A 24,676-nucleotide genomic window follows, 5' to 3' on the forward strand; every position below is an offset into this window, starting at 1 on the left:
GGCTGTAAACACAACCCCCACCTGTGGACATCGGGCCCTCATACCACCCTCATGGAGTCTGTTTCTGACCGTTTGAGTGGACACTTGCACATTTGAGGCCTGCTGGAGGTCATTTTGCAGGGCTCTGACAGTGCTCCTCTTTGCACAAAGATGAAGGTAGCGGTCCTGCTGCGTGGTTGTTGGCCTCCTCCATGTCTCCTGATGTACTGGCCTGTCTCCTGGTAGCGTCTCCATGCTCTGGACACTGCGCTGACAGACACAGCAAACCTTGCCACAGCTCGCATTGATGTTCCATCCTGGATGAGCTGCACTACCTGTGCCACTTGTGTGGGTTGTAGACTCCGTCTCATGCTATCCTAGCGGGAAACTCGCTGTAAACCCCCACCCGAGTGAATGTACCCTAAAAACACTAACTTAATAAAGGGTAAAACACTACATATAAACCCCCCCAATAAAAATGAAAACGTCTCGTACGGCAGTGTTTCTAAAGCGGAGCCTCCAGCTTTTGCAAAACAACAACCAGCATTTCCAGGCAGCCATGGACTGTCCAGGCATGCTGTGAGTTTAGCAACAGCTGGAGGCACCCTGTTTGGGAATCACTGGCGTAGAATTTTTTTTTTTTATAGCAGAACCAATTGTAACACCTCAAATATGCATGCCGCTTTCTCACTTTAGGGCCCTGTTGTATTTCAAGGAAACAGTTTAGGGCCACATATGGGGTATTTCTGTGCTCAAGAGCAATTGCTTTACACATTTTGGGATGCTTTTTCTCCTTTTACCCAATATGAAAAGGAAAAGTTGGGGTCCACACCAGCATGTTAGTTTAAAAAAATACTTTTTTTTTCCACGAACATGCTTTGTTGCCCCATACTTTTCATTTTCACAAGAGGTAAAAGTAAAAAAAAAAAGAAAAAGACCACCAAAATTTGTAACGCAGTTTCTCCTAAGTACAGAAATACCCCATATGTGGATGTAAAATGCTCTACAGGGCTCAGGAGTGAGAGCGCTCTATGTACATTTGAGGCCTAAATCGGTGATTTCCACAGGGGTGGCGTTTATGTCAGTGTTTCTGACATAAACGCCAAAAAAATAAATACCCACATGTGACCCCATTTTGGAAACTACACCCCTCACGGAACATAACAAGGGGTATAGTGAGCCTTAACACCCCACAGGTGTTTGACGAATTTTCGGTTAAGTTGGATGGGAAAATGAAGAAGAAAATGATTTCACTAAAATCCTGGTGTCACCTTAAATTTTTCATTTTCACAAGGGAAAATAGGAAAAAAAAGCCCCCCAAATTTTGTAGCCCCATTTCTTCTGAGTATGGAAATACCCCAAATGTGGATTTCAAGTGCTCTGCAGGTGAACTACAATGCTCAGAAGGGAAAGAGCGCCATTGGGCTTTTGGAGAGAAAAGTTGTACGGAATTGAACGCCACGTGTGTTTACATGGTGCCCGAATAATGGACCCCCCCCATGTGACCCCATTTTGGAAACTACACACCTCACGTAATGTAATAAGGGGTGCAGTGAGCATTTACGCTGGCTATTAGTGGCGGCCCCCGGCTACGGAAATCAGCCGGGGGCTGCAGAGTACGGAGCCCCTCCATACAGACTGCTGAGCGCCGCTGCGCTTTTCAGGTCCGGCCCTGCTTGCCCAAAACAGGGCTAAGGGCTGGAAAAATTCACCTGCCCGGCACCCGGGACTGCATGTCCCTGGCGTTGGGCAATAGAATTCCACATCTGTGTGTGTGTGTGTGTGTGTGTATATATATATATAGATAGATAGATAGATAGATATATTAGATATAGATATATTCTTATAACCTATAACCCAAGATTTAGGGATGATAAATAAAGAAAATCTTGCAATGCTTTTTTAAAACATACATAAAACATTTCTTGCTGTTTACTGGCTTGTAAACATAACTAGACGATTCTCTATTTGCCTTTAGCGCAATCCTCGAGCTGGAATGCATCAGGCCAGCGACACGGACAGCCTCCAACTATTTCAAAAAATCTCACATGGACCAGGGAGAACGACAGAGGTTCTTATGGGTCTGGATCTGGCGATAATAGAAGCAGAACCTCAAAGCCGACTGCGCCGTCGGGATTCTTCTCGTCACAAAACAGATTTAGCGGACTGGCCAACCAGGAGCACGCCAAAGATAGCGGCCAAGACAAGGAAGATAGCCTCTTGTAAGTATTACAGCTTTTCATATAGGAACTGTATGTGTGACTTGTGTTATTGGGTTCAGTGATTATTGGGGTGGTAAAACTGCATTTACATTGCTTTTTATAGAGGTACTCCGCTGAATTTTCTTATTTTCCCTTTCTGCCCACTTTCCCGATGTGTCAATATCAGTGTCCTGTATTCTGGGCCTCGAATCGTCACACGGCCTTGAGCTCATCGGCGGCCACAATGATGTCCGACTTAGCCAGTGATAGGCATAGCAGCTGTGTAATGAACTGGGCACCAGGAGGAAGGCCCTGGCCCATTACATGACACTGCCGCTATGCCTATTACCAGCCAAGGCAGGACATCACTGCGGCCGGCGATAAGCTCAGTATAGTTGTGAAGCGTTGGCATCCCTAGAATGCAGAAGATGACCAGAGCCCAGAAGACAGGAGACAGATATCGCCACACCCAAGAAGTGTCGGAAGGTGAGTTAAAGTTCTATTTTTATTTTTGCAGCCAGGCAGAATGGTAAAAAAGTGGAATACTCTGTCCGTCAAACTCCTGAAGGTGTCCAGATGTCCCCTATAGGCATCTACGGAAAACAGTCTTGTTGTGTTTTATTTATTTATTATTTTTATTTTTTTTGTTTTCTGTTTAGAAAAAGTTTTATGCTGACGTTATGTCAGCCCATTTGAGGTCAAAAGGACCCTTTGTATGCTAAGAGCTTTTAAAAACGCAGTGTGAACCTGGACTAGTAACATATAACCATAGAAAATAAGCTCTAAATTCAGATACACTTTGTAACCTCTCTTTATGCGAACATCTTACCTAGAATAAGTGGGTCTTCAAAACATAGTAGTTAACGGACAAGTCCCATGCCAATAAGCACAGAAAAACGTATTCCCTGTCACCAGTATAGGGGATAAGTTTTAGATCGCAGGGGGTCCGAGCGCTGTGGCCCCAGCGATCGTCTTTACAGAGCCGGGCTCTACCACAGAGGGCGCGTCACGACAACTTGATATATCTCTATGGGAGAGCCGAAGATAGCTGAATTGCTCTCCCATAGAGCTATATGGAGGGGGCGTGACAGCTCCCACTTCGGGCAGGGGTCGTGATCTGCCACTCTGTGGGAGAGTTGGGGCTCTATACATACGATTGTGGGGAGCTACAGCGCTCAGACCCCTGCAATCTAAAACTTATCCCCTATCCGCAGGGGGATACGTTTTCTGTACTTATCGGCATGGGACTTGTCCTTTAACTATAAAATTGGTATTCCAGAATAAATAAAAAAAAATGTGCTATGTTACTGGGGAAGAAGTAACAATAGAAAAAAATAAATTCTGCCTGAATGATTGGCTCAGCGGGCAGGTCCTCCTCTTGAAAGCAAAGAAAGGTGCTGGTACAGGAGCTGCAGAGAACCAAGGAGTGTTTGCACACTGAGAGATTTCTGGCAGATCCATGCTAAATGTGAAGCATATTTTGCATCACTTTTAATGTGAATTCCTCCTGTTATCAGACTTCCATTGATTTTAATGATTTCTGCGGCCATGTATGCAGTTTTTAACCTCGTAAGGACCCGGCCATTTTACACCTTAGGACCCGGCCATTTTTTGAACATCTGACCACTGTCACTTTAAACATTAATAACTCGGGAATGCTTTTTAGTTATCATTCTGATTCTGAGATTGTTTTTTCGTGACATATTCTACTTTAACATAGTGGTAAAAAACATTTTTACTTGCATCCTTTCTTGGTGAAAAATTTGAAAATTTTATGAAAAATTTGAAAATTTAGCATTTTTCTAACTTTGAAGCTCTCTGCTTGTAAGGAAAATGGATATTCAATTTTTTTTAATTTTTTTCACATATACAATATGTTTGCATCATAAAATTGACAAGTTTTTACTTTTGGAAGACACCAGAGGGCTTCAAAGTTCAGCAGCAATTTTCCAATTTTTCACAAAATTTCCAAACTCACTATTTTTCAGGGACCAGTTCAGGTTTGAAGTGGATTTGAAGGGTCTTCATCTTAGAAATACCCCACAAATGGCCCCATTATAAAAACTGCACTCCCCAAATTATTCAAAATGATATTCGGTCAGCCTTTTAACCCTTTAGGTGTTTCACAGGAATAGCAGGAAAGTGAAGGAGAAAATTCACAATCTTCATTTTTTAAACTCGCATGTTCTTGTAGACCCAATTTTTTAATTTTTACGAGGGGTAAAAGGAGAAAATGTATACTTATGTTTGTAGCCCAATTTCTCTCGAGTAAGCACATACCTCATATGTCTATGTAAAGTGTTCGGGGGGCGCAGTAAAGGGCTCAGAACCGAAGGAGCGACAAGGGGATTTTGGAGAGTACGTTTTTCTGAAATGGTTTTGGGGGGGGGGGGATTGGCTGTGGTTTGGTAAACCTTTGATAAAAATGATCAGCTTAAAAAAAAAAAAAGATATGCATAAGTATTCACTCTCACGACACTGGGAGGGAAGCGTTTGCGCCTGTGCTCTGAGCAAAGTGTAGGCGCCGGCAGTCCCTCATGTCCTTATAACGTGAAAGTGAATACTTTTGCATATTCATATTAAAATATGAAATACTAAAAAAGTTTATTTTGTATAACCTTAAGCGGGTTGGACAGAGCGGAGAATATTGAGAAGGCAGGGGAGCGCAGCGAGCTGGCTCCCAGCCTCCACTTCGCAGAATAAAGAAGCATAACTCTGCCAATATCTCAGACCCGCACTACAACCCTTATCAATTCTTCATGTCGAATTCGGATCACAATTTACCTGCTTGACCTCTTAAGGACCCAGGGCGTATGGATACGCCCTCACACCCTGGGCCTTAAGGACCCAGGGCGTATCCACTTCAGCAGGCATCCAGGGCAAACGCCGAGGGGGGCCATGTAGGCCCCCCATGTCGGCAATCGCCGCAAATCGCAAGGGAAATTGCCCTTGCGATCTGCGGCGATACCGGGCTGATCGGGTCTCTGGGACTCGACCGCCCGGTAATTTCGCATGATCCCGGCTGTCACAGACAGCCAGGACCATGCTGAAGACTAGGAGCGAAGTGGCAAGCCGGCCACCTCCTCCTATTCCCTGCGATTCACGTTATAAGGACATGAGGGACTGCCGGCGCCTACACTTTGCTCAGAGCACAGGCGCAAACGCTTCCCTCCCAGTGTCGTGAGAGTGAATACTTATGCATATCTTTTTTTTTTTTTTTTTTTTAAGCTGATCATTTTTATCAAAGGTTTACCAAACCACAGACAATCCCCCCCCCCCCCCCCCCCCCCAATTCCCCAAAGACAGGAGAGACAATTGATGTACAAAGGATTTAACACCACAAGCAATGTCCTGAAAAGCAGGGGTGCCTTTTAATTTCTGTACATATATTTACAATGACAGTGTTTTTGTCTCTTCACCATTGTCTAGAGCTGACATCCAAAACGATATGGAGACATGGGAATCATCAGGACAATGGCTTCTCTCTGTATATTGTGTGTTGAAAGAGCAGCGCCACCTATCAGGTAATTATCAGGCTTCAGAAATAAACAGTTAAAGGGGTACTCCCGTGGAAAACTTTTTTTTTATTTTATTTTTAAATGAACTGGTGCCAGAAAGTTGAACAGATTTGTAAATCACTTCTATTAAAAAATCTTAATCCTTCCAGTACTTTTTAGGGGCTGTATACTAAAGAGAAATCCAAAAAAGAAATGCATTTCCTCTGATGTCATGACCACAGTGCTCTCTGCCGACCTCTGTGGTCCGTTTTAGGAACTGTCCAGAGCAGCATATGTTTGCTTTGGGGATTTTCTCCTGCTCTGGACAGTTCCTAAAATGGACAGCAGAGGTCAGCAGAGAGCACTGTGGTCATGACATCAGAGGAAATGCATTTCTTTTTTGGATTTCTCTTTAGTATACAGCCCCTAAAAAGTACTGGAAGGATTAAGATTTTTTAATAGAAGTGATTTACAAATCTGTTCAACTTTCTGGCACCAGTTGATTTAAAAAAAAAAAAAAAAAAAAAAGAGTACCCCTGTGTGTGAATATGTATGTGTTTACTATCCAGCTGTTGCAAAACTTCAACTTCGAAGAAAGGGAGTTGTATACATAGGCAAAGCATTGCAAACCATATGTACCCTGATGCATACGGCTGCGTACGGTTTGCTTGCAATACGGTTGTTAACAGTACTCCAAACCATGTTCAACCACGGTTTTGACTCCAGTTTTAAAACCATATTGCAACCGCATACCATTTTTTAAAATGAACGTCAATGGGAAACGCACATGTATACGGTTCCATACGGCAAAACCGTATGCGTTTTTTCTTTGCACATGCGCATTTGCATCCTAAAGTCCCCACCAAAGACCCCTCCCATTAAAAATGGACAGAATTTTCAAAAACTTACGGTTTTAAAAAAAAATTTAAACTGAAGGAACAGTATGCACTTTTAAAAACAGTATACTGTTTAAAAACGCATATGGTTTACTTTTTCCCATACTGTTCTATCCGTTTTTTTCCCATACGATTTTTGATAGAAAACGTATCCGGGAACCGTAGTTGAAAAACATAGTGTGAACCCAGCCTAAGGGAGCCTGGTGTATAGAGATCATCCTTTTTGTCTTAGGCACCAGATTACAATATGATACTTCTTTTCCTCATAGGTTTCGCTGACATCTCACCTGAAGAGTTGCGCTTGGAATGTTACACAGCTCTCAAAGAAGGCAAATTTCAAAATTATGTAAGTTTTTTTAGTTTTTTTGTTTTTGTGTTCATTTAAAGCTTATCAGATATTAGTAAATTTTTCCTAAACCCAGATGTATCAGGGTTGTTAAGTTTTTGGACAGCTCAAACGTTAATTTAGGTACATCCTTAGACTGACTAGACCAGAGTTTCCCAACCAGGGTGCCTCCAGCTGTTGCAAAACTACAACTCCTAGCATGCCTGGACAGCCTGGTCTAGTGTGTGTGTGTGTGTATGTGTATGTATGTATGTATATATAATATTATAGAAATAATGGTGGAGATTTATCAAAACCTGTGTAGAGGAAAAGTTGACCAGTTGCCCATAGCAACCAATCAGGTCTCTTCTTTCATTTTGCAGAGGGCTTTTTAAAAATGAAAGAAGCGATCTGATTGGTTGCTATGGGCAACTGGTCAACTTTTTCTCTAAACAGGTTTTGATAAATCTCACCAAATGTGTATATAGATAGAGGTGTGTCTCTCTCTGTCTCTCTTTCAAACAAGTTAAGAATACAATCCATGACACTCACCAATAACTGTTTACTATTGCATGTGCATATAGCCGAGGCCTGACATGTATAGCCATCAGCCAATGGCCAGTTCATGCCACCAGACATAGATCCTTGAGAAAGCGGCTGTTGACCAACTCCTTCTGTATACATCAAATGGGCAAGAATAAATGGTACCAAATGTTTTTCTTGGTTAGTGCCATGGATTGGATCTCTCTACTTGTATGGGCCATACTATTTCATAAAAAAAAAATCTTTGGCACACACAAAGATTTAAAAGAGGACATGCTGGCTTCCTACAGCTGCCACTAGAGGGTGCTTAGGAGCCTACAGAATATAATTCTCACAAACTGCACCTACAAATTACACCCTTTTTAATCCATTAGTACCACAAGTGTTCTGGGCCTTAACTCCTTAATGTCACACGCCGTAAATGTATGGTGCTGGTGTGAGCTACTTGCACAGTGCCATACATTTACGGGGAGGCTATGAAGCGAGAGCAGTAGCTGCACTTGCTTCAAATCTGGTGAGTAAACCTCAGAGCGTGAGTGACAGTGACAATCGGTGATTAGGCCCTTAGCCCCTTAAGGACTCAGCCCATTTTGGCCTTAAAGGGTAGCTCCCACCATCCTCTTTTTTTTTTTTTTTTTTCTGTCCCTGCCTATTGCCCATCTATCCCTAACCCCCTCCCTGCCTTTATTTTTTTTTTTTATTATCTTAAAAATGGCATTTTGTCTGCCTGGTAGTGTGCTCACTACCAGGCAGACTTCCCCAGCAGGCACCACGTCACTGATGCCTGCTGGGGGCCGAGTTCCGCCCATAGTTCTCAGGACAGGGTGCCTCCAGCTGTTTCACCACCACAACTCCCAGCATGCCCTGACATCTATTTGCTGTCAGGGCATGCTGGGAGTTGTAGTGGGGAAACTGGAGGCACCCTGTGTTGGAAGACACCCAGCCCCCGACCAATATCGCCCCCCCCCCCCCCTCACCTGTGCCGGACCATGAGCGGGGGTCCGTAGCAAGCAACAAGTGTATGCCCGGCTTCCTGTCATGCCCGTACACTCTGGAAACTGTCTCTATGTTTCTGGAGGATTGAAAGTCCTCCAGAACCATAGAGAGAGTTACCAGAGTGTAGGAGCATGACAGGAAGCCGGGCATACACTTTTTGCTCCATATAACGCGCTCCCCCCGGTAATGACAGGACACAGCTGCAAGGAGCAGTGAGGAGGCGGCGTATCCCCACTGGAGCCGGGGCTGTAAGCAGAGGTAAGAGCCATGTGCCTCCCTGCTGCAGGGAGAATATGCAGCAGGGAGGCGGCCAGTGTGTGAGTCCAGGGAGCCAATGCGCAGCCCTGGATTTCACTGTGCTCGCTATCGCCTGTTTGATTGACAGGCGGGAGCGAGCACCGCAGTGACTGGAATTTCGACTCATTTGCCAGGCTCAAATGAGACGAAATTCTGTAGTGACGTCACTGCCGAATGCATTCGGCCACTAGGAGGGCAACCCCTAGTGGCCGAATTTAAAAGTGATTTTAAACTGGTTTAAAATCACTTTTTTTTAATTAAACTATATTAGAGATATGTTGTAGTACTTAAGTACGGAGGAAGGTGAGGGGACCTCCGTGCGGCGTTATGAATGATCGGATCCCCGCAGCAGCGCTGCGGGCGATCCGATCGTTCATTTAAATCGCGAACTGCCGCAGATGCCGGGATCTGTATTGATCCCGGCACCTGAGGGGTTAATGGCGGACGCCCGCGAGATCGCGGGCGTCGGCCATTGCCGGCGGGTCCCTGGCTGCGATCAGCAGCCGGGATCAGCCGCGCATGACACGGGCATCGCTCCGATGCCCGCGGTTATGCTTAGGACGTACATTTACGTCCTGCGTCCTTAAGGGGTTAAAGGGGTAGTCCAGTGGTGAAAAACGTATCCCCTATCCTAAGGATAGGGGATAAGTTTGAGATCGCGGGGGGTCTGACCGCTGGGGCCCCCGGCCAGATAGCAGGTGTCGACCACCGCACCAAGTGGCGGCAGACATGCCCCCTCAGTACATCGCTATGGCAGAGCCGGAGATTGCCGAAGGCAGCGCTCCGGCTCTGCCATAGAGTTGTATTGAGGGGGCATGTTGGCCGCGGCTTCGGGTGGTTGTCGACACTCCCCCTTCGCACACGCTTTCGAGGCCCCGTAAAGGAGATCTGTATACTTTGAGGTAAAAATTAAATGTTTTCTTTATTCTCTGGGTTAATACGATTACAATGATTCCCATGGTTACAGACATTTCTATTATTGTACTGCTTATACAAAATCAGTATGTTTAAAATTGCCCTATTTTGACCACCTCTAACTTTCTTATTTTTCAGGGATGTGTGAGGGCTCATTTTTTGCGCCATGATCTGTAGTTTGTTTTGGTACCACATATGTGTATATATAACTTTTTTTGATCTCTTTTTATAAAAAATTTTTGCAGTTTGATGTGACCAAAAAAGCTTTTTTTTTTACATTTATTTAACATTTTTTTTAGTCCCCATAGGGGACTTTTTCTAGCAATCATATTAGATAGCTAATACTGTTCAGTGCTATGCATAGGGCATAGCACTGATCAGTATTATTGGCGATCTTCTGCACTTATCTGCCTTTTAGCAGACCAGAGCAGATCAGTGCAGAAGACCCCAAGAGACAGACAGACAGGCAGGTGAGGGGACCTCCATTCGCCATCTTGGCTGATCTGATCCCTGCGGCAGTGCCGCGTGCGATCAGATCAGCCATTATAAGTGCCGCACTGTCGCAGATGCCGTGATCTGTATCATGGCATCTGAGCGGTTAACGGCAGACATCAGTACGATTACTGATGTCTGCCATTAACGGTGGGTCCGCGGCTGCTGACAGCCGCTGGAACCTGCCGGGATCGAAGTGAGGACTTTTCCTGTACTCGTGGCACAGCCGCGCCGTAAATGTACGGCGGTGTGCACTAAATGACACTATGCAGCGCCGTACATTTATGGCGCATGTCCTTAAGGGGTTAAGCATAATCATTTTGTTAAAATTTTTATATGCTTTTGTAGTATTGTATCTTTTAACCTTATCGCCCCCTCAGCATAAATATACTGTCAGTATTGGTGTAAAGAGCACTGCGTAAAAACTAAATCCACCCGCACCAACGCAAAAACAAGTAGCTGTTTTATCAATCCCTTCCCTTGTTTCACAGCACATTTTATTGTAAAATTGAAGGTATCTTTACAAAGTACAGTTGGTTGTGTGTGTATATAAGGGTGTATGAGCGATTATTGTATGTGCCGTCCGTCCTTTTTATGGGTACAGTTTATGTTTTGATGAGACTTTTTGATCAACTTTTCCTTTTTCAAACTGTTTAAGGTTTAGATTCCGGCAGTACTATTGTAAGCAGCATCTAAGGGGTTAGATGACTGGAGATCACAATTTTTGAGGTGCCATATAGTGACAGCATATCAAAAGCTGTCTCCTGATAAAATGCCCCACGTGTATTCCTTAAAGGGGTACTCCGCCGCAAAGATCTTATAACCTATCTAAAGGATAGGGAATAAGATGTCTGATCGCGGGGGTCCCGCCGCTGGTGACCCCTGCAATATCCCACACGGCACCCCATCATTCGGCGCACAGAGCAAACTCCGCTCCATGCCTGATGACTGGTGATGCGGCCACCACGCCTCCTCCATTCACTCATATGGGAGGAGGTGTGACTGCTACGTCATAGCTGTCGGAAACTGCCAGCTTCTGCGTTCGTGATGTTGCTGCTGCCGGCATGGAGATTGTGGGGTCCCAAGCGGTGGAACCCCTGCTTTCTAACATCTTATCCCCTATCCTTTAAATAGGGGATAAGCTGTTGTGGCAGAGTACCCCTTTAAATGTCATAGAAAAAATGCATTTATCTTAACTGTTTGTTTTGTTTCTTCTTTAAGGTGAATTCAGTACAACAGCTGGTGAACCAGTGGAAACAAAGGGTTCGTGATGTTATGAACATGAATCCATCTTCCAACGCTGCACTGGTAAAATATTGCTATCTTCTAATATAGTATTAGCGTAACTGGTGGGGGATGCAATGGATCACATTACTTTATTAGTAGGATTATGAATAACAAAAATTTAGTGATAGGGAATCCTATGTTAATGGGGATAGGGCGGTCACTTGTCACATATAGCAGGTAGGCAGGGGAGTGCACACCTAAGATCACCTGGTCCTCTGCTCATGTGACATCACAGCCAGTCATCTGCTTCAGCAGTGAAGAGGTAAACAATGAGAGCGAGAATGGGCACAACAAAAAGTAAGCAATTTTGCTAATAACATGTGTTTGGAAAATTGCTTACTTTCACATGATTTGTAAAATAAAATGAAGATGAATGATGGGAGTACCCCTTTAATAAGAAACTAAACAGAGAGACAAGGGGGCATGACCTGGGGTTAGTTGGGGGAGAGATCAGAAGCAATGGCAAAACATACTGATATATAATCTGTGTGTGTATATGTGTGTCACACCACGTTTTTGCAACACAGTTCTCGGATCAGGTTTTTGATTAAAAAAAATCCTCGAAACCTGACTAAACTGTATGAAAATGTGTACAAGTTTTAATCCGTATACAGTTTGCAAAATGATTTCCAGTTGCATCAGTTTTTTTAAGAAAAAAAAGTATCCGTTTTTAACTTTTCATTCCATTATGAATAAAGTTTCACTTGTTTGACTGAAATTCCAAGAAAAACTGCAAAGTCAAAAAACCGTATGGTGAAAACTGGATGGAACCGTACGCACATATGGTTCTGTACGGTTCCCATTGACTCCCATGTAAAAAAAAAAAAAATTATATACCGTATTTTTCGCCGTATAAGACGTCCTTTTTCTTCCCCAAAACTGGGGGGAAAATGTCGGTGCGTCTTATTCGGCGAATACACCCCTATTGCGGCGGTCCCTGCGGCCATCAACGGCCGGGACCCGCGGCTAATACAGGACATCACCGATCGCGGTGATGCCCTGTATTAACCCTTCAGATGCGGCGATCAAAGCTGACCACCGCGTCTGAAGCGAAAGTGACGCTAACCCGGCTGTTCGATCGGGCTGTTCGGGACCGCCGCGATTTCACCGCGGCGGTCCTGAACAGCCCGACTGAATAGCCGGGTTAGTGCTTACAGGACACCGGGAGGGACCTTACCTGCCTCCTCGGTGTCTTCTCCGTTCAGGGATCCCCTGTATGGCCGGCGCTCTCCTTCCTCGTCGTCGCGTACGTGCGTCGGCGTGCGTAACAACGTGATAGCGGCGACGGAGAGCAAGGATGCCCGGCCGGCAGCAGAGACGTTCCAAAGCGACGGGGTCACGGCGACAGCGATGGAGCAACATCCAGGGCAGCGGTGACGGGTCCGGAGCGGCGGGGACACGTGAGTATTACCTCCTGTGCAGTGGTCTTCAATCTGCGGACCTACAGATGTTGCAAAACTACAACTCCCAGCATGCCCGGACAGCCAACGGCTGTCCGGGCATGCTGGGAGTTGTAGTTTTGCAACATCTGGAGGTCCGCCGGTTGAAGACCACTATTGGGTTCTAAATCTTTATTTTTTTTCGATTTTGCACCTATAAATTGGGTGCGTCTTATACGCCGGTGCGTTCTATAGGGCGAATAATACGGTGTGTGTGTGTGTGTGTGTGTGTGTGTGTATATATATATATGTATATAGTGTGTGTGTGTGTGTGTATATAAAATAATGTTTCTATTTTATAGCTTAATCAGCTAAGCAAACCACCAACTGTGGCTGCACCATCAGCATTTGGGGGTCAGCAGTCTGGATCATTTGGAAGTCTACAGCAGACTAGTTTTGGGACCTCAAGTAAGTACTCACACTGGGCATGCGAACACCGCTTTATTCCTCATTCTTTAAACTACAAAGCAATGTTCCCTCTATTCATTACTCATTTAGCTGTAATGCGTTTAACATAGAAACTTCGAAAATGATGACAAAACACAGTAATAAATGCAGCAGTTAGGAGTTAAATATCTCATTCAGATGTGCCACATTTGTATGTTATTCACATTTGTCTCCTGTAAAGAATTTCTTTTTATTCTTTGCATGTAGGACAGACCAGAAATGTCTCTGGATAGCTTTATCGTACTTCCTGTAGTGAGGTTTCTGGTCTTCACAGATTTTCTGTTGTGATAGTTTACCATATAAATAGGCTGTGAAATATGTGGCAGAAATGCTGAGGGTAGTTTTGGGTTTCTGCTACATACAGTGCATAGTGAAAGTATTCGGCCCCCTTGAACTTTTCGACCTTTTGCCACATTTCAGGCTTCAAACATAAAGATATAAAACTGTAATTTTTTGTGAAGAATCAACAATAAGTCGGACACAATCATGAAGTGGAACGAAATTTATTGGATATTTCACACTTTTAACAAATAAAAAACTGAAAAATTGGGCGTGCAAAATTATTCAGCCCCCTTAAGTTAATACTTTGTAGCGCCACCTTTTGGTGCGATTACAGCTGTAAGTCGCTTGGGGTATGTCTCTATCAGTTTTGCACATCGAGAGACTGACATTTTTGCCCAATCCTCCTTGTAAATCAGCTGGAGCTCAGTGAGGTTGGATGGAGTGCGTTTGTAAACAGCTGGAGCTCAGTGAGGTTGGATGGAGAGCTTTTGTGAACAGCAGTTTTCAGTTCTTTCCACAGATTCTCGATTGGATTCAGGTCTGGACTTTGACTTGGCCATTCTAACACCTGGATACGTTTATTTGTGAACCATTCCATTGTAGATTTTGCTTTATGTTTTGGATCATTGTCTTGTTGGAAGACAAATCTCCATCCCAGTCTCAGGTCTTTTGCAGACTCCAGCAGGTTTTCTTCCAGAATGGTCCTGTATTTGGCTCCATCCATCTTCCCATCAATTTTAACCATCTTCCCTGTCCCTGCTGAAGAAAAGCAGGCCCAAACCATGATGCTGCCACCACCATGTTTGACAGTAGGGATTGTGAGTTCAGGGTGATGAGCTGTGTTGCTTTTACGCCAAACATAACATTTTGCATTGTTGCCAAAAAGTTCGATTTTGGTTTCATCTGACCAGAGCACCTTCTTCCACATGTTTGGTGTGTCTCCCAGGTGGCTTGTGGCAAACTTTAAACCAGGGATGTGGAAATCCTATCGCCCGACGCCCGGGACATGTAGTTCCGGGCGTTGGGCAGGTGAATTCTTCATAGATTTAGCCCTGTATCGGGCAAGCAGGGAGAGACCGACTTCCCCCTTATTTTTCTTTAAGGCCGGTGTGAGGTGCAGGAGCTGATGCAAGTCTGCACCTCACACCGACGCTCAGATTGTATGTAGGGGCCGTTGCCCTCAGCTGACCACAGAGCCCAAGCTCGCACGTTTGCATGACATAATTAAGCCACGCCCCCTTATCTACCTCTCCCGGAGGATGGAGGACGCAGCTCTACATTACACAAGAAGACACAGCAGGGGGAGAGCGAGGACGTACACAGCTCCTCCCCTGCTCTGTCTCCACAGGACCTAATCTACCACTGGGAGGTTGCAAGTTTGCACGGGGAAAACACAGAGCGGGGGGGGGGGGGGGGGAGAGAGAGGAGAGAGAGCGTCCGGTGTGAGGTGAGATTTTCAAACCCATGCAACCTCACACCTGCCGGCGGTCTTTATTGTGGGTGAAAAGAGAGTTCATGCGGCCTAGCTGCTATTGCGCCTGGAATACAGCTCTGATGTCCGCTCATGGCTAGCTCAGGTGAGGAGGCAGAGAATGCAGGCGGCGGTGGCAGGAAGGGTGGTTGTATATGTATGGTGTGTGTGTGTGTATGTGTGATGTATGTAATGTATGATGGGGTTGCAGCGGCAGGTGTATGTATGATGTGTGCATATGTATGGTGTGTATGTGTATATATGATGTGTGTATGATGTCTGCGTGTGTATGATGTAGGGGTGGGCAGCAGGTGTATGTATGATGTGTGCATATGTATGGTGTGAGTGTATGTGTGATGTGTATGATGTATCTGTGATGTGTGTATGTAATGTATGATGTGGGGGGGGCAGTGGCAGGTGTGTGTGTGTGTGTGTGTATGTATGATGTGGGGGGGGCAGTGGCAGGTGTGTGTGTGTGTATGTATGTATGTATGATATGGGGTCAGTGGCCGGTGTATGTATGATATGTGTATTCATGAATGTTTTGTATAGGGGCGGACTGGCACGTCGGGCATTAGGGCAGTGCCCAAGGGCTCGTGGGGGGGGACGCTGCTGTCTGTTGTGCTATCTAATTTTATTTATTTTTAGTGGCTTCTGGCCACCCGCACTAAATTGCACCACCAGAATCCCAAACCCTTCATACTCACCCTCCGACCAAGAGCCCCACGGATGCACGCAAACACTCCTGAACCAAAACTACAACTCCCAGCATATTGCACCATAACCTAAACTGTAGAACTATAAAGTGTAACATGCTGGGAGTTGTAGTTTTGGGTCGGGTCAGCTGCAGAGCCATAGGCTGCATCAGGGCATGCTGGGTGTTGTAGTTACTAACTGCAATTCCCAGTATTCCTTGACACAGCCTATGGCTCTGGAGCTGACACAAACCAAAACTACAACTCCCAGCATGTTACACAATAACCTTAACTGTACTACTATACAGTGCAACATGCTGCAACACCCACACAACCATAGGCTATTATCAGGCCATGCTGGGAGTTGTAGTTATATAGTAACTAAATGCAACATAATGACAAATAAATTAGAGTAAATAAAATGCAGCACATAAACTGGAGAAGCAGAACCCCCCCCCCCAGTAACACAGCTTTGTTCAGTGTTTTCCAATCAAAAGACTCCTTCAAAAATAAACATAAGTGGTATCACTACATGTGGAAATGTCCAGACTATTAAAATATAATGTTAATTAAACCGTACGGTGAATGGTGTAAATGTAAAAAATAGTCCAGAATTGCTCATTTTTGGTCACTTCATATGAGAAATTTTTCATAAGGTGATCAAAAAGTTACAACTAGACTTTTCTGGGCTTGTCTCGGGCGTAAAAGGAGCTATCTACAGCTCTCCCGCCGCCAGTATCCCGGCATGCTGCGATCACCGTGGCCGCTATTAAACCATTAGGTCACCGCTGTCAAAGTTGACAGCAGTGTCTAAAGGGATCTTATATCCATCCCTGGTGGTTTAGTGGGGTGGATCGTACTATTTTGGTTGACATTATTTTATCTACCAGGACGAGTTGATTTTCTTGAGGGACAAGTAGATTGTGTTCCGCTTTACTCCCTTGGACAAGTGTTTTTTTTGTTTTGTTTTTTTATTTCCACACCCCTGTTTAAACAACACTTTTTATGGATATCTTTAAGAAATGGCTTTCTTCTTGCCTCTCTTCCATAAAGGCCAGATTGTGCAGTATACGACTGATTGTTGTCCTATGGACAGAGTCTCCCACCTCAGCTGTAGATCTCTGCAGTTCATCCAGAGTGATCATGGGTCTCTTGGCTGCATCTCTGATCAGTCTTCTCCTTGTATGAGCGGAAAGTTTAGAGGGACGACCAGGTCTTCGTAGATTTGCAGTGGTCTGATACTCCTTCCATTTCAATTTTATCGCTTGCACAGTGCTTCCTGGGATGTTTAAAGCTTGGGAAATCTTTTTGTATCCAAATCCGGCTTTAAACTTCTCCACAACAGTATCTGGGACCTGCCTGGTGTGTTCCTTGTTCTTCATGATGTTCTCTACGCTTTAAACGGACCTCTGAGACTATCACAGTGCAAGTGCATTTATCATCATTAGTCATTTAGGTCAACATTGGATCATTCAGAGATCCTCACTGAACTTCTGGAGAGAGTTTGCTGCACTGAAAGTAAAGGGGCTGAATAATTTGAAAATATCCAATAAATTTCGTTCCACTTCGTGATTGTGTCCCACTTGTTGATTCTTCACCAAAAATTACAGTTTTATATCTTTATGTTTGAAGCCTGAAATGTGGCAAAAGGTCGAAAAGCTCAAGGGGGCCAAATACTTCGCTATGCACTGTATTAAAGACTGTTTTAATCGCAATCATGGTCCCGCTGGTACCCAAACTCCCCCCACACCCGATCTCAAGATAAGATCAGTCTCCCGTTAGAACGGAGCAATCACAAGTACATTACTCTATCTCTGGAAGTTCCTATAGAGAGTGACTGGAGGTTGCAGTGAGTCCCAGAGGTTAGATCTCCTGCTATCAGACTGTTTACCCCCTTTTATTTTTACTTTTATTTTTTTGATGGAGGATAACTTCTTGTGATGGGGAAAACCCCAATAACATTATCTTCTGGCACGTCATTAGGCAACCAGAGACGTTCGTTACACACACGTAGCTATGTCATATTTATTTATTTTAGTAAAAATTATTGAGATACCTTTTTTTTTTTTTCCTTAGGCATGTCCTCTGACAAACCAGTTGCGGCGTCCTCCTTCAGTTTTAAGCCAGAGTCCCACACTGCTGCTCCAAATGCTGGGGCCAGCTCTAGTTTTCCCTCCAGCGCTCCTATGTTCAGTAGTCAGCCATCATTTGGATTTGGCAACAAAGGGCCTGTATCTGCTGCTTCATTCTCTTTTGCACCAACTACTACACCGGGTGACGCAGCTTCAACTGCCCCTAGCATGGCTGCATCTGGTCCTGCTTCAGCGGTGTCCTCTGGTTTTGGAAGAATGATGGCTGGAGGCTTTGGAAGCAGTGTTGGCGCAGCACCAGGTTTTGGAGGGCCTCCTAGTGCTGCTGGCTTTGGGGGATTTTCAAGTTCTACAAAGACATCTGGCTTTGGGGCAGTGCCTACAGGAGCCATCAGTGTTTCTACACCAGGGACATCATTATTTGGGCAAGGTGTCACAGGAAGCAGTGTGTCAAGTGCTGTTGGTACCTCTGCAGCGGACTCCGTATTATCCACTGCATTGTTTACACCTCGAAGTGAGCTTTCACAAGAAGACCTCCTTCAGTTTGAATCGAGGACATTCACACTAGGAAAAGTTCCCTTGGTGTCGCCACCAGCAGATCTCCTAACTATAAAATAAATCTGTATGTGCTTCCCTTTTTTTTCTCCCTATTTATCACTGTGGAATTTACCAATATTTTTAGCTGGTACAGACAGTAAAATGTTTACACTCTGGGCTAACAGAGGTGTTCTTATACTTTAAAGGGGTCCTCCGGTGGGAATTTTTATTTTTTTATTTTTAAATCATCTGGTGCCAGAAAGTGAAACAGATTTGTAAATTACTTCTATTAAAAAATCTTTACCCTTCCAGTACTCTTAAGCAGCTGTATGCTATAGAGGAAATTATTTTCTTTTTGAAAAATTTTTTTTTTGTCTTTTCCACAGTGCTCTCTGCTGACACCTCTGGCCATGTCAGGAACTGTCCAGAGCAGCAAAGGTTTGCTATGGGGATTTTCTCCTGCTGTGGACAAATCCTGATACGGGCATCAGGTGTCAGCAGACAGCACTGTGAATAAGACAAAAAAATTAATTAAAAAAGAAAAGAATTTCCTCCATAGCATACAGCTGCTTAAAAGTACTGGAAGGGTATAGATTTTTTTTTTTATAGAAGTCATTTACAAATCTGTTTAATTTTCTGGCACCAGTTGACTTTAAAAAAAAAAAACTTTTTTTTTTTTTTTTTTGTAAATCAACTGGTGCCAGAAAATTAAACAGATTTGTAAATTTACATCTATTAAAAAAATCTTAATCTTTCCAGCACTTATTAGCTGCTGAATACTACAGAGGAAATTATTTTCTTTTTGGAACACAGAGCTCTCTGCTGACATCACGAGCACAGTGCTCTCTGCTGACATCTCTGTCCATTTTAGGAACTGTCCAGAGCAGCGTATATTTGCTATGGGGATTTTCTCCTATTCTGGACAGTTCTTAAAATGGACAGAGATGTCGGCAGAGAGCACTGTGGTCATGATGTCAGCAGAGAGCACTGTGTTCCAAAAAGAAAATAATTTCTTCTGTAGTATTTAGCAGCTAATAAGTACTGGAAGTTTTTTTTTAATAGAAGTAATTAACAAATCTGTCAAACTTTCTGGCACCAGTTGATTTACAAAAAAAAAAATGTTTTCCACCAGAGTACCCATTTAAAGATCAGTTATGTCTTAGTGGAGATGTACAAGAGACATAACTTATACCTCCGGCTCGCACAGTTTGCTTTTTTTATATTTAAAAATGTTTTCTTACCCTAGGGAAGTGTTTCTCAACCAGGGTGCCTCCAGCTGTTGCAAAACTACAACTCCAAGCATGCACGGACAGCCAAAGGCTGTCCGGGCATACTGGGAGTTGTAGTTTTGCAACAGCTGGAGGCCCCCTGGTTGGGAAACACTGTTCTAGGATCTGGCATGTGAAAACCTTCATTCTTAAGTTTGTCTGGGTCTCGGTCATGTTGGAGCCTGTGTTGCCATTGAGGACTGCAGGGAGTTGCACTTTGGATTGTTGCATAAACCACTTATGTGTTTTTTACTTTTGTCTTTTCAAAATGCGCCTGTCCATTATATATAAGAATGACCCAAATGTAAATTACCTAAAGCTGGTCTAATGCACTGTATGGCAACAACCAATGATATTGCCATTTTGGAGAGCCATACAGACATGGGGTTACAGTAGATTTGTTATGTTTTATTTTATCTTCTATGAGCGCTGTGGCTTTAAAGGGTGTTCATCTGACACTATTGGCCTTGATTGATTGTATATTACTACAGTGTCTGAAGCAATCCCCACCCACACTGTCAGAGGTAATACCTTATAGAAGTTTCTCCATTTTGATTTGTTAGATTTATACCACCTATCAGGATCCTTTTAAAGGGGTACGCCACTGCTCAGTGTTTGGAACAAACTGTTCCGAACACTGTAGCCGGGAGTTTGACTCCATAGCCCCGCCCCTCATGACATCACGCCCCACCCCCTCAATGCAAGTCTATGGGAGGTCACGCTGTCACGCCCCCTCCCATAGACTTGCATTGAGGGGGCGGGGTGTGACTTCATTATTGGGCGGGGCTATGAAGTCACGAGCTCCAGGCTCCAGCATTGGGAACAGTTTATTCCAAACTGGTGCCAGAAAGTTAAACAAATTTGTAAATGACTTCTATAAAAAAAAAAATCTTTATCCTTCCAGTACTTATCAGCTGCTGAATACTACAGAGAAAATTATTTTCTTTTTGGAACACAGAGCTCTCTGCTGAATCACGAGCACAGTGCTCTCTGCTGACACCTCTGTCCATTTTAAGAACTGCAAAGAGTAGGAGAAAATCCCCATAGCAAACATATGCTGCTCTGGACAGTTCCTAAAATGGACAGAGATGTCAGCAGAGAGCACTGTGCTTGTGATGTCAGCAGAGAGAGCTCTGTGTTCCAAAAAGAAAAAATGTCCTCTGTAGTATTCAGCAACTAATAAGTACTGGAAGGATTAAGATTTTTTTAATAGAAGTAATTTACAAATCTGATTCAAAAGGTTCACTAGCGCTGAATGGATTTGGATGTAATCAGTGGCTGGACTGCTGCTTAGCCAATAGATGTGCTCTCCTGAAAATGCACACCGATATATAATGGATATGGCAAAACAAATTATTGAATTGGCAAGCGCTGTATCAGACACAAATCTATTATGGCTATTATGGCTAGGTGGTGGGGACTAACCTGATGCTGCTGTAAGAGGAAGGAAGGATCCTGATGATATGGATAATACTGTTTATGGTGTGAGGAAGTGCTCACCTGGTGGTCGAAAAAATTGGGAATGCAATGACTGAATTACATAAAAATATGCAAAATGGTTAAATGAACTTTTATCTGTAAAACATGGTCTACCTTTAAAAGATCGGTCACGCTGGTGCGAGCGATGGTGGTTGGAATGGCAGATATGGTAGGCTGAAGGAGTGATGTTCCTACAAATGAAACAATCTAGTTGTGGTGAAAAGTGTAATGAATACTTTCAGCAGTGTCGTTCTTATTAATACCTGTTTATTAGTTGTATTTCTGATTCTATATGGATATTGTAGAGGCGGATGCTTGATGCTGTGGGCTCTCCCTGAGGGTACTCCAGAGGTTTAAAAGAAATGCAAATAAAGCCCCTTTGCACCGTTCTGTTCTGTATAATTGATAATAATAATATAGTCACCGCAGAGTATGGTAAGTTGATGGAATATCCACAGAGTATAGGAATATATACACAAGTAGATGATTACTATTATGACACTTAGGGGCGTACCTGGTGAATCTCCCGCGGGTACCTGTTGCGCGGTCAGCACTGTGGCGGGCCCTCAGTGAAGGTTTTCCTGAATTTATAAGCAAGTGTGGAGTTGAAGTTCAGTCCGGGAAATATTTAGTTGTAATCCGGTTAGTTCAAGGGAGCGTTTGGCGGCAGTGGGAGTGCGCCCCGGCCGGTGGCGTCTCAACCTACCTGCACGCTCGCTGTTAGGTGAATCAGGTGGAGGTGATTTGGATCTGAGTGACGTCACTACGGTATCCTCTATGGTCCACAAACCTATCGACGCGTTTCGGAAGACTGTCGGCTTCCTTCGTCTGGATAGAGCTAGTGGCTTGCTGGTCCAGTTCTTATAGCGGCGTGTCTCCGATGTTAACCCCCTACTGACCGGATTAGCAATGTGTTGTTGCTCGTAGATTTGTAAATCACTTCTGCCCTGTCAAAAGCAGTCCAAACACAGTGTTTGGACTGCTTTTGACAGGGCAGAAGTGATTTACAAATCTACGAGCAACAACACATTGCTAATCCGGTCAGTAGGGGGTTAACATCGGAGACACGCCGCTATAAGAACTGGACCAGCAAGCCACTAGCTCTATCCAGACGAAGGAAGCCGACAGTCTTCCGAAACGCGTCGATAGGTTTGTGGACCATAGAGGATACCGTAGTGACGTCACTCAGATCCAAATCACCTCCACCTGATTCACCTAACAGCGAGCGTGCAGGTAGGTTGAGACGCCACCGGCCGGGGCGCACTCCCACTGCCGCCAAACGCTCCCTTGAACTAACCGGATTACAACTAAATATTTCCCGGACTGAACTTCAACTCCACACTTGCTTATAAATTCAGGAAAACCTTCACTGAGGGCCCGCCACAGTGCTGACCGCGCAACAGGTACCCGCGGGAGATTCACCAGGTACGCCCCTAAGTGTCATAATAGTAATCATCTACTTGTGTATATATTCCTATACTCTGTGGATATTCCATCAACTTACCATACTCTGCGGTGACTATATTATTATTATCAATTATACAGAACAGAACGGTGCAAAGGGGCTTTATTTGCATTTCTTTTAAACCTCTGGAGTACCCTCAGGGAGAGCCCACAGCATCAAGCATCCGCCTCTACAATATCCATATAGAATCAGAAATACAACTAATAAACAGGTATTAATAAGAACGACACTGCTGAAAGTATTCATTACACTTTTCACCACAACTAGATTGTTTCATTTGTAGGAACATCACTCCTTCAGCCTACCATATCTGCCATTCCAACCACCATCGCTCGCACCAGCGTGACCGATCTTTTAAAGGTAGACCATGTTTTACAGATAAAAGTTCATTTAACCATTTTGCATATTTTTATGTAATTCAGTCATTGCATTCCCAATTTTTTCGACCACCAGGTGAGCACTTCCTCACACCATAAACAGTATTATCCATATCATCAGGATCCTTCCTTCCTCTTACAGCAGCATCAGGTTAGTCCCCACCACCTAGCCATAATAGCCATAATAGATTTGTGTCTGATACAGCGCTTGCCAATTCAATAATTAATTTACAAATCTGTTTAACTTTCTGGCACCAGTTGTTTTAGGAAAAAAAATAAAAATAATTCCACCGGAGTGCCCCTTTAAAGTTACTATCTTCTCCAATGTCTTTGGAGGATTGGCAACACTTAAAAACGTATTTTCTATCTCCAGAACGGGGCCCAATTTTCCTATTACCTTCCGAGACAGCCAATCACCACCTGAGATGACTATGTGGGCCGTCACTTTCTTATGTCCAGATAGGTGGGGGCTAAAGCAACGAGCATAGGGAAGTATGACCGGCCCCTATAGGACATTACAGCGGTCCCAGTGGTCAGACTCCCCATGATCAGACACTTACTGTCCGATAAGTTCAGTTTTCTGGAATACCCCTTTACGGTCTATTCACACATACTGTGTCATGCGCAAATTAGATGCACAGGATATGAAGCTGAAGATTTTATGCTGCAGATTTCAATGATTGAAAACAGCATCAAATCTGCAGCTTCAAATCCTGTACATTAAATATGTGAATAGATCCTTATGGAGACACTTTGGACCGACCACCTGATATACTCAAGAAGATTTAACGGGTTCTTTGAGTGCCTTAAAGGTAATTGTGCCTTGATTATAGAGAGAAGCTCTCATGATGCTACATTATGCTTTTACTCTGTTTACTATCTCTTTTGTACCTAAATATTTTACTAGCCTGGCTGTCACAGAATGTCATTATGGCGTACCAATTCGGGTTCTGCTATATCCCCATTAGGGATTTTATTAGTTTTTTTTTATTTTTGTTGTGTTAAGTGTTTTTCTTGTATTTGTAGTTACCTGGCTGGCATAATCTTCTTGCTATGTGAAATAATGAGAACTTGGTATTAATCATTTCTTTATGCTTGGTGTGTGTATATGACTTTCTATATACCATATCGGTTATCAATAATAAAAATTATTATTTTTAAAATTAAGTCTTGATAATTTGTGCAGGGAATCTCTCTTCAGTAACCGCGTCTATTATAGTGCAAAAAAAAATGCCTTGCAAAGAATGTGTGAAGGAAGCCAAGGTTGTGTTCACATGATCAGGTGCTTAGTTGCAGTTGTTGAATCCAAAGCCGGGTATAATAAATAAAAAAATAATTATTATTTTTTTTGGCTTTTAGGAAAAAACTATGAATGGATAAAAGTATAAAAATTTATAATTTTTTTTTATCCATTCATATTTTTTTTTTCTTTAAAAGCCAAAACAAATGCAACAAGAAACCACAAGGTCAAAAAATTGTATAATTTTTCTGATCTTTCTATATAACAGTGGTCTCCAAACTGCGGACCTCCAGCCGTTGGCTGTCGGGGCATGTTAAGTGTTGTGGTTTTGCAACATCTGGAGGCCCACAGTTTGGAGACCACTGTTTTATAGTCATAAGGAGGATCATTTGCATTCCTTATTGAGCCACTGGAGATAGCAGATTATAGCGCGCAGCTATCTCCGGTTGCACCATAAA

General features: G+C 43.7%; 1 protein-coding gene across 1 annotated transcript in view; it reads left to right on the top strand.

The window, feature by feature from the left end:
- Nucleotides 1–18,680, top strand: part of NUP42 (nucleoporin 42) — a 36,027-nt gene extending 17,347 nt beyond the window's left edge. The window contains exons 3-8 of the mRNA XM_056519763.1: nucleotides 1,958–2,201; nucleotides 5,610–5,704; nucleotides 6,843–6,919; nucleotides 11,363–11,449; nucleotides 13,170–13,275; nucleotides 17,839–18,680. Coding sequence (XP_056375738.1) covers nucleotides 1,958–2,201; nucleotides 5,610–5,704; nucleotides 6,843–6,919; nucleotides 11,363–11,449; nucleotides 13,170–13,275; nucleotides 17,839–18,470 — 1,241 coding nt within the window. The 3' untranslated portion in view covers nucleotides 18,471–18,680. The remainder of the gene's footprint in view (nucleotides 1–1,957; nucleotides 2,202–5,609; nucleotides 5,705–6,842; nucleotides 6,920–11,362; nucleotides 11,450–13,169; nucleotides 13,276–17,838) is intronic.
- Nucleotides 18,681–24,676: the final 5,996 nt, after the last annotated feature.

The sequence above is a fragment of the Hyla sarda genome, chromosome 5, assembly GCF_029499605.1.
Source record: "Hyla sarda isolate aHylSar1 chromosome 5, aHylSar1.hap1, whole genome shotgun sequence".
NCBI classification, from domain to species: Eukaryota; Metazoa; Chordata; class Amphibia; order Anura; family Hylidae; genus Hyla; species Hyla sarda.